Here is a 16,637-nt window from a genome sequence, read left to right as displayed (position 1 = left end):
TTCACGAAGTGCTGAAAATTCCCAATTTGGCAACTAACATATTGTCGGTAAGTGCGTTCTGCAACAGAGGTTATACCATGAAATTCACTGCGGACAAATGTGTGATGCTGTACGAGGCTGGTTGTTCCTGGTAAGGAAGTTAGCGGCCTATATCGATTGTATCTGCCGTTTCTGGCAAATGGAATACAGCTATGGCATCGGAGATGGGCCACCTGAACAATTCAAGTTTGAAGCAGCTCAAGAACGTGTCCGATGGCGTGGATTCCCAAGATGAGAAGGTGAAGTATTGTACAGTCTGTCTGGAAGCAAAAAAATCAAGAAGACCATTTCCAAAACACGAATCCATAGCAACTGAATTGCTGGAACTGGTACATTCTGATCTCTGCGGTCCAGTAGAGATACCTTCCTTGGGTGGCAGTCGATATTTCGCCACGTTTGTTGATGATGCAAGCAAAATAGTGGCAGTCTACTTTCTAAAGTCCAAGAAGAGAAGTCCTGGCTGCATTCAAGTTGTTTCGAGCGAAGACGGAGCGGCAAACAGGTAGAAAACTTAAAATTCTCAGGACTGACAATGGGCGAAAGTACATTCACAACGAATTCCAGAAGAAGTTGGAGAAAGATGGCATGGAAAAGGCTCGATGTCTTCTGAACGATGCGCGCATGCAGAATAAATTCTGGGTGGAGCCGATATCGACGGCAGCTTATCTGGTGAATCGATCACCAACTAGAACCATTGGAAACAAGACACCTGAAGAAATGTGGACCGGCATAAGGCCTGATTTGAGGCCCTTGAAAGTTTTCGGTACGAGTGTGATGGTCCATGTTCCAAAGGTCAAGCGCAGGAAGTTCGATCCGAAAGCGATAAAAGGTGTTTTCGTAGGCTATTGAGTGAACAAAAGGTTTCCGGGTTTACCTCCCGGAGATCAGCCGTGAAGTGGAGGTGATTAATGAGGACGAGCAGGGTCTCACTATTAGGTGTCCTTAAAAAGTTCAACCGGTGGAATTCACGGAGATATTTACTGAACAAATCATAGTGCCCATTGAATGTTCAAATGCGAACTCCAACAGTAATGATGATGAGGATGAAGAAGTAGCAAGTAACAACGCACTGGAGACGTCTAGCGATAATTTTGAAGATGCCTATAGCCATCACGCGGTCCCACCGCAACCATCAAGAGCAGTTGCGCAGCGGTCGGGAGCGCAATTGTCCAGGCAAGTATGATGAATTTATAACTTACTATACATTTACTGGTGTTGCAATTCCCCCCCAGTCATCTACTCCATAGTTTCCCAAAGTGGTGGGTCGCGACCCCCCAGCCTGTGTAAATCTTATGGAAGGGGGTCGCGACCCCCCCCCCCCTGTGGGAAGCTATGATCTACTCCATTGACAATTGCGGATGATATTCCACAAAGCTACGACGAGGTCATGCGGCGACCTGACCGTTATTGTTGGATCGCGGCGATGAAGCAAGAGATGGCGTCACTTAGCGAAAACCAGACTTGGACGGTAACAAACCTACCCAATGGACGCGAAGCCATTCGGAACAAGTGGGGTTTTGCGATTTAACGAGCACCTGATGGCGCGGCTTGTCGTGAAGGGGGTGTTCACAGAAGCCTGGCGTTGACTACGAGGAAGTCTAAGTAGTACGATATTCAACCATTCGCTACCTGGCGGTGTCAACGAAGTTTGACTTGGATGTGGATCAGATGGACGTGGTTACCACATTCTCGCAAGGTGAACTGGGTGACGAACAAATCTTTTTGGTTCAGCCCGAAGGATTCATGAATTCAAATGGCAAGGTCTGCAAGCTGAAGAGGGCATGGAAGCAGTGGAATGTTTATCGTTTGTTGCCCAGACAACTCGACACGATATTGCGTTTGCTGTAAATGCAGTAAGTCAATGCTGTTAAGCGTATCATCCAATACTTGAAGGGCACGGCGATGAAGAAATTAAGATACACGAAGAACCAGAATGGAAAACTGGCCGGATATAGCGACGCTGATTGGGGAGGAGATCTCGATAGCCGACTGGCTATGTTTTTACGATGCAGAGAGCCGCTATAGCCTAGAATGTGAAGAAGCAGCCGACAGTAGCTCTTTCGACATGCGAGGCGGAGTATATGGCACTTTCTCGAAGTATTCAAGAGAGGCCATGTGGTGGAACAATCTTCGGTCGGAATTCTCCAACGTTGGAACAGTCTCGATGTAATGCGACAATCAATCAGCAATCAGCATTGCAGGTAACAGATGCTATAATCCCAGAACACAACATGTTAGCATCCGATATCATTTCGTTCGCGACAACTTGGGGAACGGTGTGGTGAAACTGATATACGCCTACTTCAAGCCAACCGGCAGATGGATTCACCAAACCACTGGCGACAGTAAACCAGCAAAAGTTTTGGCGTTTTATAGGCGTCGCAGATTAGGGAGGAGTGTTGTGTAGTAACCCGCGACTTCCTTTAGCAACGCGTCGCAATTAGCCTTAGTAACCTAGTTGTGCATAGCAACCTATGTTTGTTATTTTCAATAAATAATCATGAGTATATAATCATGAGTATGTCTCTGTTATGCAAACTGTGAACGTTTAAATGTAATAATGTCTAGAGAACAAATCAAACATGTACTTAGTCATAGTTTTTAGTTGAATGACCAATGAATGTATGTATTCTTAGAATAAGATAATGGGCATGCTGCCTACCATCAAATAAATCGAATCAAATGAGTGTTCTAACATCCAAACCTGAAGCACGCATTTTATCAAGCTCTACTAGAGTACCGTATTTAACGGTACAGTCCCGTTTTTTAAACCTTGTTGTGCTGTCCCGTCGTTATCTAAAAAATCTTAATTTGTCCCGTTTTTTCATTGAGTCTGCCAAAGAACTCCAAAATATTATTCAACTAAAATCAATATTTTAGGCTGGAATCTGGAAAGTATTTTTTTTGTGTCTTTATTAGAGATTTTCAGACCTCGCCTGGCTCATCTCTTAACAAAGAAAGTGGACGAAACCCTTAAAAAAAAGTTAGATGTCGGGGATTTTTTCAGGTTCATTTCAATTATTATTTACTGCATTCACCCACGTACGTCGAATAAGACGTACCCGGACGGGCGAAATGATCCTCGAGCTGAAGCGGGCGTGTCTCAAAAGGCGCCTCCTACAAGAAGTTGGCGGAGGAAGTCCTAGGCGAGTAACTGTTGTGTCAAACAGTTGCTGAATGGGGGACGAATATCGCCATCATAGCGGATCCTTACCAGTTACCCGCCAGGAACGGTAGGTCACCGATGGGTCTAAAATGGCGGCGACCTAGTCCAAGAGTTGGTGTCTTCAACACACGAGGGCTTCGTCATTGCCAAAGTCAACGGGGTCTTCTTCTGCAGCTGCTATGCGCCTCCTCGATGATCGATCGAGCAGTTCGATCGTATGTTGGATTGTTTGACGGCTAACTTGATGGGGCGTAGGCCAGTGGTGATAGCGGGGGACTTCAACGCTTGGGCCGTGGAATGGGGAAGCCGTTCCACGAATCAACGGGGGCAGATCCTGTTGGAATTACCAAAAGTACCTACAGCTGAAACGGGGCCGAGTCGATTATCGACGTTACGTTCTGGAGCCCTGGCCAAACGAGTAGTTCGTACTGTAGGGTAGATGATGGCTACACTCACAGCGACCACCTGGCGGTTCGCCAGAGTATCGACTATACGACCAGCATTCAGCGGACGGAAGAAGGGGCGAGGCCTAGCCCTCGTATGTGGAAGACATCGTACTTCGACGACAAGGTGTTTAAGGAAGCGCTCCGCTGTGAGCACAATACTCTCGGTCTGAGGGGCGAGCAGCTGGTAACAGTACTCTCGCGTGCATGCGATACCACCATACTAAGGGAAGTCCACCCTAGGAATGGGAGGCCACCGGCTTACTGGTGAGCTCAAGCAATTGCGAACCTGCGTCGCACCTGCCTACGGGCACGGAGGCGGATGCAGCGGGCACGCACAGAAGAGGAGTGTGTTGAACGACGGGTAGCGTTCGTGGCTGCTAGAGCCGCTCTGAAGACTGAAATTAGATCAAGCAAAAAAGCCTGCTTCGAGAGCCTGTGTCAAAGTGCCAACGCGAATCCATGGGGTGACGCCTAAAGGGTCGTAATGGCCAAGACGCGTGGGGCGATGGCCCCTACAGAGCGGTCTCCAGAGATCCTGGAGAGAATCATCGCGGGGCTCTTCCCACGTCATGACCCAAGTCCCTGGCTTCACTTTGTGGAGCTACCAGGGGCCAGGGTGACCGACGAGGGAAGAGTAACTGTGGCGGAACGTGTGGGTATTGTACAGTCCCTTAATGTAGGTACGGCGCCAGGACCGGATGGTATTCCGAACCTGGCCATCAAAGCGGCCATTGCTGAGGCTCCCGAGGAGTTCAGATCTGTCATGCAGAGATGCTTGGACGAGGGAGTCTTCCCTGAAGCATGGACAAGGCAGAGCTTGGTCCTATTGCCAAAGGCGGGAAAACCACCGGGGAATCCGTCGGCATATAGACCAATATGCCTGCTTGATACGGCGGGGAAGGTGCTCGAGAAGATCATCCTCAACAGGTTGTTGATACGCATCGAATAACCAGTTTGGCTTCCGAAAGGGTAAGTCGACCGTAGACGCTTATTATCTTATTATTATTATTATTATTTATTCAAACTAAGGCCGAAGTGGCCTGTGCGGTATATAAGAGTCTATAACACTATGGGTCTCCGTGCCTTCTATCAAAAGTTCAATTTTGGAGTGATCCTTTGCGTATACTTTGTATACGAGAAAGGCAAAACGACGGCATGAAATAATAATTTTTAAATCAACTGAACAGGTTGAAACCGAGGAGAAATTTGGTCGGATTAAAGGCTAGATTTAAGGTCCGCACGTACTTTAAGGGTAGTTTACACATCAGGAACTTGTTTCAAACTTCGCTTCCATGTGTATGGACGAGTTTTTTTTTCATGATTCCTTTATGAAAAATTAGATATTCGGCCCGATTTAAAACACAATCACAATAAATTGCCCAAGTTTTTTTTTTAATCTTTTGCGACGAAATTGCATGAGTCCGGTTTTTGGGGGAGCACATGGGCACAATATCAATGGACAAGATTCCCGATTTGTGAGGCTACTTTTAAGCGTCATTTAAATCAATTTCGATAAAAAAGGACTGTAAATTGATTAGATTTGATATTCATTCTCACGCGCCAACCATATTCATGAAACTAATTAAAACTACATTTTATCAATGTTCTTTCCTTGTTGAGATTCTTATTATTCTTATCCTATTCTTTTTCCCACTTATATTCATGAAAAAGGGATTTGGCACGGGAAATCAATAATCCCACCCTATTGCTCTTTTCGCATTTGTCTTTTGACATTTTTTTATTAAAACTATTTTTGTATAGCCTTCTAATTGCTGAAACCGGCCTTAGGCAGGATACTTTTGGCCATTGTTTGTTATTCTCAATTGAAATTGGAAAAGCGTTTGATATGGATTAATAATAAAATCCTTAAGGAGTGTTATATATGGGACAGTCAGAGATCTGAACAAATAACGTCTTGATTGGACTGAGGTGAAAACAAGAATGCTTTTTTTTTAGTGTCAAAGTAACATAGATTGCTATGATGTAATAGGCCTTAAGTTTGGCCTGCTAACATCTCCCCCTTAGAAAAGATTGTAATCCTTAAAAAATGCTGGAAACCTTCGTGTTCTTAATTCCCTTACAATGGAAACTGGAGTTGGTGTGTCTGGAATGTTTGAATTAATTTGGGCAGTTTCTCGTGGTCCATCCGGAGTATTCGGGGGAACATCAGAGGCTTCTAATGCATCAAAATTTTCAAGTCCAGTTGATTGGTTGACTCGTACTTCGGGAGCTGTCAATAATTGTTCCATTGGATATACACTGAGTCCAGAAAGCAGCGGTTCATTTTCTAGATTCCGTTGACTGATTTCGACTTCATTTTCAAACACTCCGAATTCATTCAAAAGCGTTAATATTGAATCAAACTGTGTCCCGTTGTCAGTCACGATAACATCTGGTAATCCAAATCTTGCTATGGTTTCAAAAAGCTTGTTTATAGTGACGGATGATGTCATGGAGTTTGTGCAATATATTTCTGGCCACTTGGTGAGAGCGAAATTTGCCCTTGTATGGCCCGGCATAGTCCACATGGATACGAGACCATGGTTGTGTAGGAATTGGCCAAGATGAAAGTGTTGTCTTTGTGGGAGACTTGGCTACTGCTGCACAACGGGAGCATCGTCTGTAACGGTGTAAACTAAGCATTCGGTATAACAGTTAGTTATCTCAGAGAGTTATAAGATTTCAGAGAATATAAGAGCATATGAAAGTAAATTTCAGCAAATGCGTTTTTTTCGTCAAGGAGCTACCTTATCTTGGACATATTTTGACGGACAGAGGATTGCTTCCTTGTCCAGATAAAGTTGAAACTATCCGCGAAGCGAAAACTCCGCAGAACGTTTCAGAGCTTAAAGCATTCTTAGGCTTAGTTACATATTATGCCAAGTTCATTCCAAATCTATCTACAAGGATAAAATGTCTTTATGCTTTATTATGGAAAACACCAAATATATTTGGGACCAGGAATGCGATAGGGTTTTTACTGAATGTAAACGATTTCTATTAAAGCCTAATCTTTTGGAATATTTCGATCCGGAAAAACCAGTGGTAATTGTGACAGATGCGTGTTCTTACGGCCTTGGGGGTGTAATGGCCCATGAAGTTGGAGACGAGGAACGACCTATATGTTTCACTTCGTTCACACTGAACGATGCTCAGCGGAAGTATCCAATACTTCACTTAGAAGCTTTAGCGGTCGTTTGCACAGTGAAAAAATTTCATAAATTTTTATATGGGAAGAAATTCACTATTTACACGGATCATAAACCTCATAGGTATTTTCGGAAAGGATGGAAAGAATACTCTTACAGTTACACGCCTACAGAGATATGTGATGGAGTTATCTATTTACGAGTATGATATCGTATACCGGCCATCATCGAGGACGGGGAACGCAGACTTTTGTTCTAGGTTTCCTACAGACCAGGGGGTGCCAAGAGAATTAGCGCGTGAATACATCAAAAGTGTGAATTTTTCAGATGAATTCTCTCTGGATTATAAGGAAATAGCAAAGGCAACAAAGACAGATAAATGTTTGCGTAAGATAATGGTGTTTTTGAGAGAGGGATGGCCTACACGTATTGACAAATGTTTCAAGGATATCTACTCGCACCAACAGGACCTGGAGGAAATTGACGGATGCATCCTTTTCCAGGACAGAGTAGTTGTTGCAGATTCTATGAAGTTGAAGGTTTTGAAAATGCTGCATATGAACCATTCAGGAATCAATAAAACCAAACAGTTGGCTCGTAGAACTGTTTACTGGTTCGGGATGAATGGGGACATCGAGAATTTTGTGAAGACTTGCAGAATTTGTAACGAAACTACGACACTTTCAAAAAAACCACCTTATTCAAAATGGATTCAAACTAACAAACCATTTAGTAGAATACATGCCGATTTTTTTTACTTTAACATAAAAGTATTTTTGGTTGTGGTCGACAGTTTTACTAAGTAGATTGAGGTAGAACACATGAGGAACGGAACAGATCATAATAAGGTTATAAATGTTTTTGTGAACATTTTTTTCCCGTTTTGGACTACCAGATGTCCTTGTAACGGATGGTGGACCACCGTTCAATTCCGAGATTTTTGTCATTTTTTTTTTTTAAGCAAGGCGTCATTGTGATGAAAAGTACACCGTATCACCCGGAAAGCAATGGACAAGCAGAGCGGATGGTACTGGTGTACGAAGAACATCTGGAATGACCACTCTATCCGATAACATGACACAATCCCCTGAACTGTATAACGATTTTTGTCGTGCACGATACGGTTTCACATCAGGTGCCATATTGGTTGTTGACCATCCAGTTTTGATTTATTGAAGTACATTCAGAAGTGTTTTATCTTCCTTAGTAGCAGCTACAACCATTTCGTGTGTGATTGGAAGCGAAGAAAGTGATTCGGTTTGGATTATTCTAATGCTGGTCTCCATTCGAGTACTTGCGATAACATATTCCTCTTCAGGTTTAGCATGCTGATTTATGAGTCTTGATAAAAAGTCGGCGTATCCAAAGCTTTCCGTTGATTTGAATTCGATTTTGAAATTATACAACAACATAGTTAGCGCCCACCGTTGTAGCCGATTAGCGGTGTTAACCGGAATTCCTTTCTTCGATCCGAAAATGGAAACCAAAGGCTTATCATCTGTCTGCAATGTAAATGGATGTCCAAACAACATTCGATGAAATTTGGTAACGGCAAAAATTAGCGCCAATGCTTCTTTCTTGCCTTGACTGTATCCTTTCTCTGCTTGAGCCATGGTTCTTGAAACGTGACAAACCGCCTTAATTGTGCCGTCTGGAAAACGATGTAGCAGAATCCACTCATGGAAGCATCAGCGGCAACAATAATCTCGAGCCTTGGGTCATAGTGTGTGAGTAACAAGTTTGACTGCAAAATCCGTTTGAATTGGTTGAAAGATTGTTGACAAGCCAGTACCATCTGATCTGGACGTATACCTTGAGAATCAACGATTAACTCCAGATACTTAATTTCACTCATGAAGAAATTGCTTTTCTCAATCTTGAGAGTAAAACCATATTCGCGAATACGTGCAAATAGACACTCTAAATGAATCATGTGTTCTTCCACTGAATCACTTGCCACGATGATATCATCTAAATAGCCACTTACTCCGTCCAAACCAGCGATCATGTAGTCTACAATTTCTTGAAAAGCACCTGGAGCTGTCTTGACCCCAGGAGAAAGTCGTGTAAATTCAAAAAGTCCCTTGTGAGTATTGATTGTGAGCAGCTTTCGTGAATCTTGATTAATCTCGACCTGTAAATAGGCGTCTGATAGGTCAATTTGACTGAACACCTTCTTGTTGGCCAGCTTGGCAAAGATGTCTTGAGGTAGAGGTAACGGATGCTGATGTGGCTCCAATGCAGAATTTAATCCTGTTGAGTAGTCGGCACATATTCTGACACGTCCATTTGGTTTTGTCACAGCTACTATCGGAGCAGCCCACTCTGAATACGATACAGGTATGATAATTCCGAGTTTTTGATGATGATCCAATTCTACTTCAATCTTGCTTGCAGATGCATAAGGAACTGGTCGTTTCAGACGGAATATGGGTTTGATACCTGGTTTGACTGTGAACGATACCTTTTTCTTTTTGCAAAGTCCAAGTTCATCACTAAAAATTGCGTCATATTTATGTTGAAGTTCTTGAATAAGACCCTCCGTCCGAGGAAATTTTTGTAGTTGTACAATGTTACACACAGCATTTATTGGAACGTCCCATAGCTTGAACATTTCAATCCATTCAATCTCAAAAAGAGACAATTCTGGTACTGTTGTCACAAAACATCTTCCTTTTTTTATTGTTCCATTTAAAGAAACGCTGCACTCTAAGTCACGAATAAGTCCAACCTCTTCGCCACCAGCATTAACTGCATCAATGGATGGTACTTTTGCTACAGGTGAACCTAGTTGAACGTAAACATCTTCAGGAATGATGGTGATGTCTGAAGCACAGTCGAGCTGAAGTTTAATTGATACTCCGTTGATCTCCACTGTGACATACTTCCGTCTATCCGATAGTTCTACTTGATTGACAGTGAACACCCCCTGTGCTTGAAACTTTTGCTTGAATCGTTTATCCTTCAGCTTTCTGATCAGCTTCTCAAAACAGGCGCAATACCCCTCTTTATGACCAATCTTCTTACACGTGTGGCATTCATGATTGACAAAGAAACAGTGCTTCGAATAGTGCATTTCTCCACATCTCCAACATGGTGATCTCGGAACGTCATTAGGTTCATCGCTGGAAGTGAATCTTGATGGATTTGTACCATTCCTGTGTCGCGTTTTAGATTGATCAGTCGCTGGCATTCATCTGCTAACCTATGTACTGTCATATCATCATCAGGCTTATTGCTTTCAATTCTGGACAGGAGAGTGGTGCGAATGTCTGCATCCCGGTGTGATTTGAGGCCGCACACGTACATAAGGCATTTGAACTGATCTGGCGTCACTTCGTTAAGCTTGAATTCTTCATATTTTTGATTAACGATTCCTGCGTAAGTGTAAAAATCATCACTGGAGTTCTTTGACAGCTGTAGACACTGATATCTTGCGTTGAACACTGAAATCTGTCGTCCGAAAATGGTCTTCAGCATTGATACGGTTTGATCGAAATTTTAATCTTTGGGCTTCTTCGGAAGGATATAGCTAATGTACTTTTGATGTGCCACCGTACCAATGTTCCGAAGCAAAAGTCTAACTTTTGCGGCTTCATCCAGGTTTTTTGCATCTTCATGAAACAAGTCTTCATACCTTGAGAATCACGCTGCAAATGTTACGCCGTTCTCAGGATCGTACATGAACTCTGTGATTCCACTGGACAGAGACTCGATAATAAACTCCTGATTGTTGTTCCTCTGGGTCGAAAACGTGGATTGTTGGTTTGATGAACTTCCATTGTCTTGACCAGCGGATGATTGATTTTCCATCAGTTTATCGAGAATCCGTTGTTGATTCTGAAGAATATCCAGAAGCGATTTTTGAAACTCTGGATTCATCTTGAAATTAAAAATCTTTGAATTTCCGTAATCCTCGTCGCCAAAACTGTTATATATGGGACAGTCAGAGATCTGGACAAATTACGTCTTGACTGGACTGAGGTGAAAACAAGAATGCTTTTTATTTTTAGTGTCAAAGTAACATAGATTGCTATGATGTAATAGGCCTTAAAGCTATCAGTACACTGTTTGTCATAATGAAAAATATTTGTCAAGTCAGCCTGATATCCATGTCGATTTCTAATCGGTTTGATAGATGTCCGGATCAACTTGACAAATATTTGTCATTTTATGACAAACAGTGGACTGCGGGCTTAAGTTTTTCCTGCTAACAGGGGTCGTACACTAATTACGTAAGCATTTATGGGGGAAGGGGGGTTCTGTCAGTTTCTTACGCTCCATATAAACAAAAAATATTTGTTTGGAAATAATCTTACAGAAGGGGAGGAAGGTTCGAAAAACCCGGAAAATATGCTAACGTTAATTAGTGCACCTGCATGTTTAAGAGTAGATCAAAATCAAATTTCAAAATCCCCATTTTTTTTTAAATTTAGAATCGCGTAATTTTTTTTAACTTTCTGTTTTTGTCCGCGTTCCTTTAAAGAGTGAAGTATTTGTAGTTTAGTATTTTTCCACAAATAAACTTAATACAATTGAAGGTTATGGTGGTGAATGATTCACTCTAAAATATTTCTAATTTCTTACACGGAAAATGAAAATTAAGCCCATAAATTTTGAAATTTCCACAGCTCTTGAATTTTATCACAAGGTTTTTTGACATGTCCCGTTTTGCAAGCGCGTTTGTCCCGTTTTTTACCGAAATGATCTGGTCAGCCTAACACTAGTTGTACAATTTGTACCATGGTACGAATACCATCAGTGTGTCAATAGTATTAGCTTGGCAAAAGAAAGTCAATGGAGACGACGAAGGATTGCATTTGCGTAACGCGTAACGTAACGTAACGATCTTGATGAGCCCAAGAGTATGCGAATACATTGTCAACATTTCTAGGAACTTCTTTAAAATAGGCGTAACTGTATTTATTGATTTGAGCAGGATGACCGTACAATTCGTAGTAGCTACTCCGTGAATCACTAGAACCTGGGAAATTGTACAGGGAACCAATTGAAAGGAGTTTGGGATTAAGCTATCATTCTCAGTGTACAAATTTCGAAAATTCATTGCATTTTACTAAATCAATATGGTCTATCCGGAACAAAGTTAGAACGCTTTTTATACCGAAGTTGGATTTTTCTCCAGATACAGGCAAAAAGATGCGCTAAACAACGCATCAATTAGTTTGACAGATAAAACTTCGGAAGAAAGTTCGGTTCGGAAGTCCCGACTTCCGAATTCTAAGTTGGTGCTACACCGACAATAACGGCGCCGACCACGTCCTTACGGACATCAAGGGAAGGAAGGATTATTAATTCGACTCTCGTTGTTACTAGAGACCGAGTATACCTCTGCATCTCCACGATCATCCCAGGATAGGATATTGTGTTAGTAAGAAGGGATATATCATTTTGGTAAGTGATGCGATCACACAATTATGGGGGGAATATTTGAATGAGAATAAGAAGTACTAGATCAATTGGAAAGTATAAAAGTGAATTCTAATGGGATTGAATTTTACAACTAGAATTTGAATGGAATTTTCGGCTTTTTCAAATAAAATATTTCAAAAACGCAATTCAGAAATCATTTGAAAGTAGGATTGTTCAAATATTTGACGGGAGGAAAATTTAGTACGGCCGCCGGTTTTCACAGCGCACTACGTTCTCATATAGTTGATAAGCGTTGTAATGCCTACAAAAAAAAAAAACAAAGCAAAAATAATCAATCATGTTAGTATTTGCACACGTCGAACCATCTAGAAATATTGTTACTATTTACAAGGTTGGGATATTTATTTTATTTATTTATTTATTGTTGTATCCATCTGACATCATGGTCTTAATGTATTATACTTAATTAAATTATACTAAACAATTAATTGAATATACGTGATGTACGCAAACGTTGTCGAAATGCTTCCGTAGATAAATTAAAGTCAAATAAAGAATATGCTTCTCGAAATGCTCTGCAAATAGAGTTGATTGGGTCATTAGCTCCATAAATAGTGTTCCTAGCTGATAGTTGTATCAGTTGCCTCGATAAGGAGACCACACCACCGACGCAAATTCCAAAATGGATCTGACCAAAGAACAGTATAGGGCGCGCAGGCATATTGGGTCGTTAAACTCTTTAGCAATCTTGAGGATGAATCCTAGTTGACGATTGGCTTTTTCTACTACATAAGAGTAATGCAGCTTAAATGTTAGTTGGTAATCCAACAACACTCCAAGATCCTTCAGTTTATCCACACGTTCAATTTGTTGACCATTTATGCTGTAATCATATAATATCGGAGACTTCCGTCGACGATATGAGATAACGCAACATTTGGAAACGCAAACTTGAAGGTAGTTCATGAGACACCAACGTGCGAAGATATCCAAAAGCTTTTGAAGTTCCCTACAATCTGCGTCACAAAAATGAACTAGGTACAGAATGTTTTCATATTATCATTAAAATCTGCATAACACATGTGAAAGATTTCGAAAAATCTATTGGAGACTTCCTTCGGTGAGATTTGATCCCACTACCACTATTACACTACAGGAAAGAATTGTGGGGCATTAATGAGCCCAAATTCTTAACACGAGACACTTAGTCGAGCTCTCGCCATCTATTTTCCAACAGAGCAGGATGAATATTTAGAATTGTCTGGCATATTAACACGTGCTTCATCAGCGCTCGATGAAGTAGGGTTGTGTGATTGAGCCAGTTGGTCGTCAGATCCTAACCCGACCACATAGTAAGTAATTATCACTCCGGGTGACCAATACCCGGAATATAGGCAATTTATTTGTATGAACTGAACTCGTGTTGCGATATCTCTACCTTCGCTTATGTGGTTATGACAATTCGACGAAGATAAGAAGTTGCAAAATTTGATAGTGCTCTACAGACACCAAGGGCAGGAGCAAGATGAATACACCATCTTGGGCAGGAGAGAGTTAAATTTCCTGACTGTCAAATAATTGCCTTTAAAAAAAATCTGTTCGATTGAGCTTTTATCGATAAGATATTTTGCTTACTTATATTTTGAAAACTGTTTTTTTCTCGGAAGGTTAGGCTTAACCTGAGACTTCGATCAAAAAAATCTAGTGGCCCAATATTGGCATTCTTGGTATTTTAAACCTGTTTTTTTTCTGAAGAGTGTATCATTTAAATAACATTCTTCAGAACCGAAAATAATCTGTTATACTCTTTCTGATCTGTCAAAAATATGGCGACGGTTTATCTCGTCGTAGGCAAACACTAGACTTGATTTAAATAAACCGGCGAATGTCCTCGTAATCTGATCATGCCTGTATTTTAGAAAAATGAACCACTCTTTGTTAGTGATTTCAAGTATGTCACCTACGTGGACAACCAAAAAATGCGTTTTAAGTAGCCTAAATACACCAGCAACAAAAAATAGTTTCTATATATTATGGAATTGTGATAACACTACCAGGATAAAACATGGATAAATAAATTACAGTAATCTTATATTAAAATTCAGATTTGTAGCACAATAATTTCCGAAAATACGAAAAAAAACCTAAGTTTAGTTGATTATTTTTGCATTTACTTACATTTTCTGGCTCATCTGCGGCGGAGGACCGTTCATCATTGGAGGTCGCATACCCATTCCCATTGGTGGCATACCTACAAAAAAAAACCCAGATTAATCCACCTACAGTGAGATTTTGACCCTTCCTTAGTTATGAGGAATTTTTTTCCAGACTCCAGTATTTAAAACGAGATATAACTACTCAGCTTCCCACGGCGATTTACCGTGAAAGTGACAAAATAATTGCCTACCCAAAGGCGGATGTCTTGGGTTGAGTGACAACTTAACGAATGATAACGTACTGTACTTCATGCTGCCTATCTATAAGGCGCTCGTCGGATTGAATAACTTTTGTGACATGGTTAGTAACTATCGTAACGCTGGTTGCATATATTGTACTCGTAATTTCCAGAGACCTCGATATTAATTAATCCAGAACTAACTAAATCAGTCATTGATCTGAGCGAAACTCAATAGCGTTCAATAATAACATATATTTCACCTTATGGATGCCTAATTTGGTAAAACTAAACTTGTTCAAAACCTTAAAAATGAGCGAGATTTTTATTGTAGTAAATTTCAGAATTTGCACACATACGCACACATACATGCATACAAGTGATCTATTAGTGTCTCAAAACATGCTCACATTTGCTATCTAGCTTATACTTAAGAAATTTTTGAAATCCCTTTCAATTTTTACGTTTTTGCTTTTCTGAGAAGATTTTTTTGTACATGCTTCTATATGTTCCTCAATAAAAATCATTTGTTTCTTTGAAACAAATCAGAAAAATAGGCATAATTCCATATCATATCATTTGTTATAATTATATTTTCAATGTCAAAGTGAATTTGTTTCAAATACAATACATTTTATTTAATAATTAACGAGATTTCTTGATAGATTAATACGTAACACACCTGCGTAACGCATACAAAGTGAAATTATAGACACTTCCGAAGGAAGGGTCAAAAACAAATAATTAGCCCTGAATCAAATAATTATGAATCCCAAAATAACTCACCCATTGGCATCATCATGGGAGGACGCATTCCCATCGGACCCGGTCCCATTAGTAGCGGCGGCGCTCCGGCTGGCATGCCGGGAATCATTCCCGGCCGGGCAGGCATACCCATCGTGGGCGGCGGTATGGCGACATTCGGCTTCGGCGGACCAGCCGAGAACGGGTTCTGGGCGATCTTCCCCGCCTTGAAGGCAGCGGTGGTCGCGTCGATGAGATGCTGGGCCTGTTCCTCCATCCACTTCTGGTAGTAGAACTTCACATTGTCTTTGTGCTTTCGGCCGGTGCAGTGGGTTTTGCGTACGCTGGGCGAGTCGTGCGTAAGGTACGTGTCGCAATAATCACAGTAGTACTTCGGCATTATGTTAGTCGTATTTTTGAATTAATGAATATGCGAAAAACTTTAAACAAACGATACAAATGTTCACCGTTTTGAAGAAACTTATAAAATGATGCTATATTTTGTTTACCACCGAACCATATGTGACATTGCCTGTCATTTCGCACGATTCGAAATCTACCGAGACACAATTACTAAATAGTACCCATTTATGGGTATAAAAGTACTTCATAAGAAGCACATACAAGAATCAAGTAAACGGGGTGCAGAAAGCGCGGCGGTATTTATCTTTCCTGAAGTGTACGCCGCGTGCAATTTTGAGAAAATCAGGCAATATGTTTTTACATATTCTGAATGTGCATATCCAGCTTTCCACGCTCGGTAATGGCGGCTTTTCGGTGTGTAAAAATCAATCGGTCACTGTACTTTTTGACACTAGCTGGAGGAAAACTCACTGGCGAAAAGGCCTTTTTTCCCTTCCCCTCATCCAGGAACGCCAGTGAGCTTTCCTCCAGCTAGTGTCAAACAGTGCAGTGACCGATTGATTTTTACACAGCGACAAGCCGCCATTACCGAGCGTGGAAAGCTGGATAAAACTATGAGCCGAACCTCAATTTTCCATAATTTTTGGAGCCCGGAACTATTTTTAATTTGCATTTTAAATTTGAATGGGACTAAAAATATGTTCTTATTTATGGGCCAAATGTCATTCTTTCCATTTTTTTACAGTTTGACAGATTCCGGACTAATATTGTGTATCCGGAATAAATTTATACCGCATTTTATACCGAAGTTGGATTTTTTTCCAGATACAGGCAACTTTCCCAACTTCGGAATTAGTGCGCTGGATTCGCCTAAAGGCCCCTGAAATGGCTATGAAATAATAGAAATACATTAGAATGCATTGTTATGAACCATTCATTAAATT

General features: G+C 41.1%; 1 protein-coding gene across 1 annotated transcript; it reads right to left on the bottom strand.

Annotated features, from left to right (window-relative positions):
* Window positions 1-12,376: 12,376 nt before the first annotated feature.
* Window positions 12,377-15,872, bottom strand: LOC134205314 (U1 small nuclear ribonucleoprotein C). Its single transcript, XM_062680466.1, has 3 exons — window positions 15,373-15,872; window positions 14,370-14,442; window positions 12,377-12,492 (listed from the first exon to the last, which is right to left on the bottom strand). The coding sequence occupies exons 1-3, from the start codon at window positions 15,728-15,730 to the stop codon at window positions 12,429-12,431; spliced, it is 495 nt and encodes a 164-aa protein (XP_062536450.1). The 5' UTR covers window positions 15,731-15,872; the 3' UTR covers window positions 12,377-12,428.
* Window positions 15,873-16,637: the final 765 nt, after the last annotated feature.

This window comes from Armigeres subalbatus, chromosome 1, assembly GCF_024139115.2.
Source record: "Armigeres subalbatus isolate Guangzhou_Male chromosome 1, GZ_Asu_2, whole genome shotgun sequence".
Classification (NCBI taxonomy): Eukaryota; Metazoa; Arthropoda; class Insecta; order Diptera; family Culicidae; genus Armigeres; species Armigeres subalbatus.
This window is presented reverse-complemented; position numbering and strand designations above follow the sequence as displayed.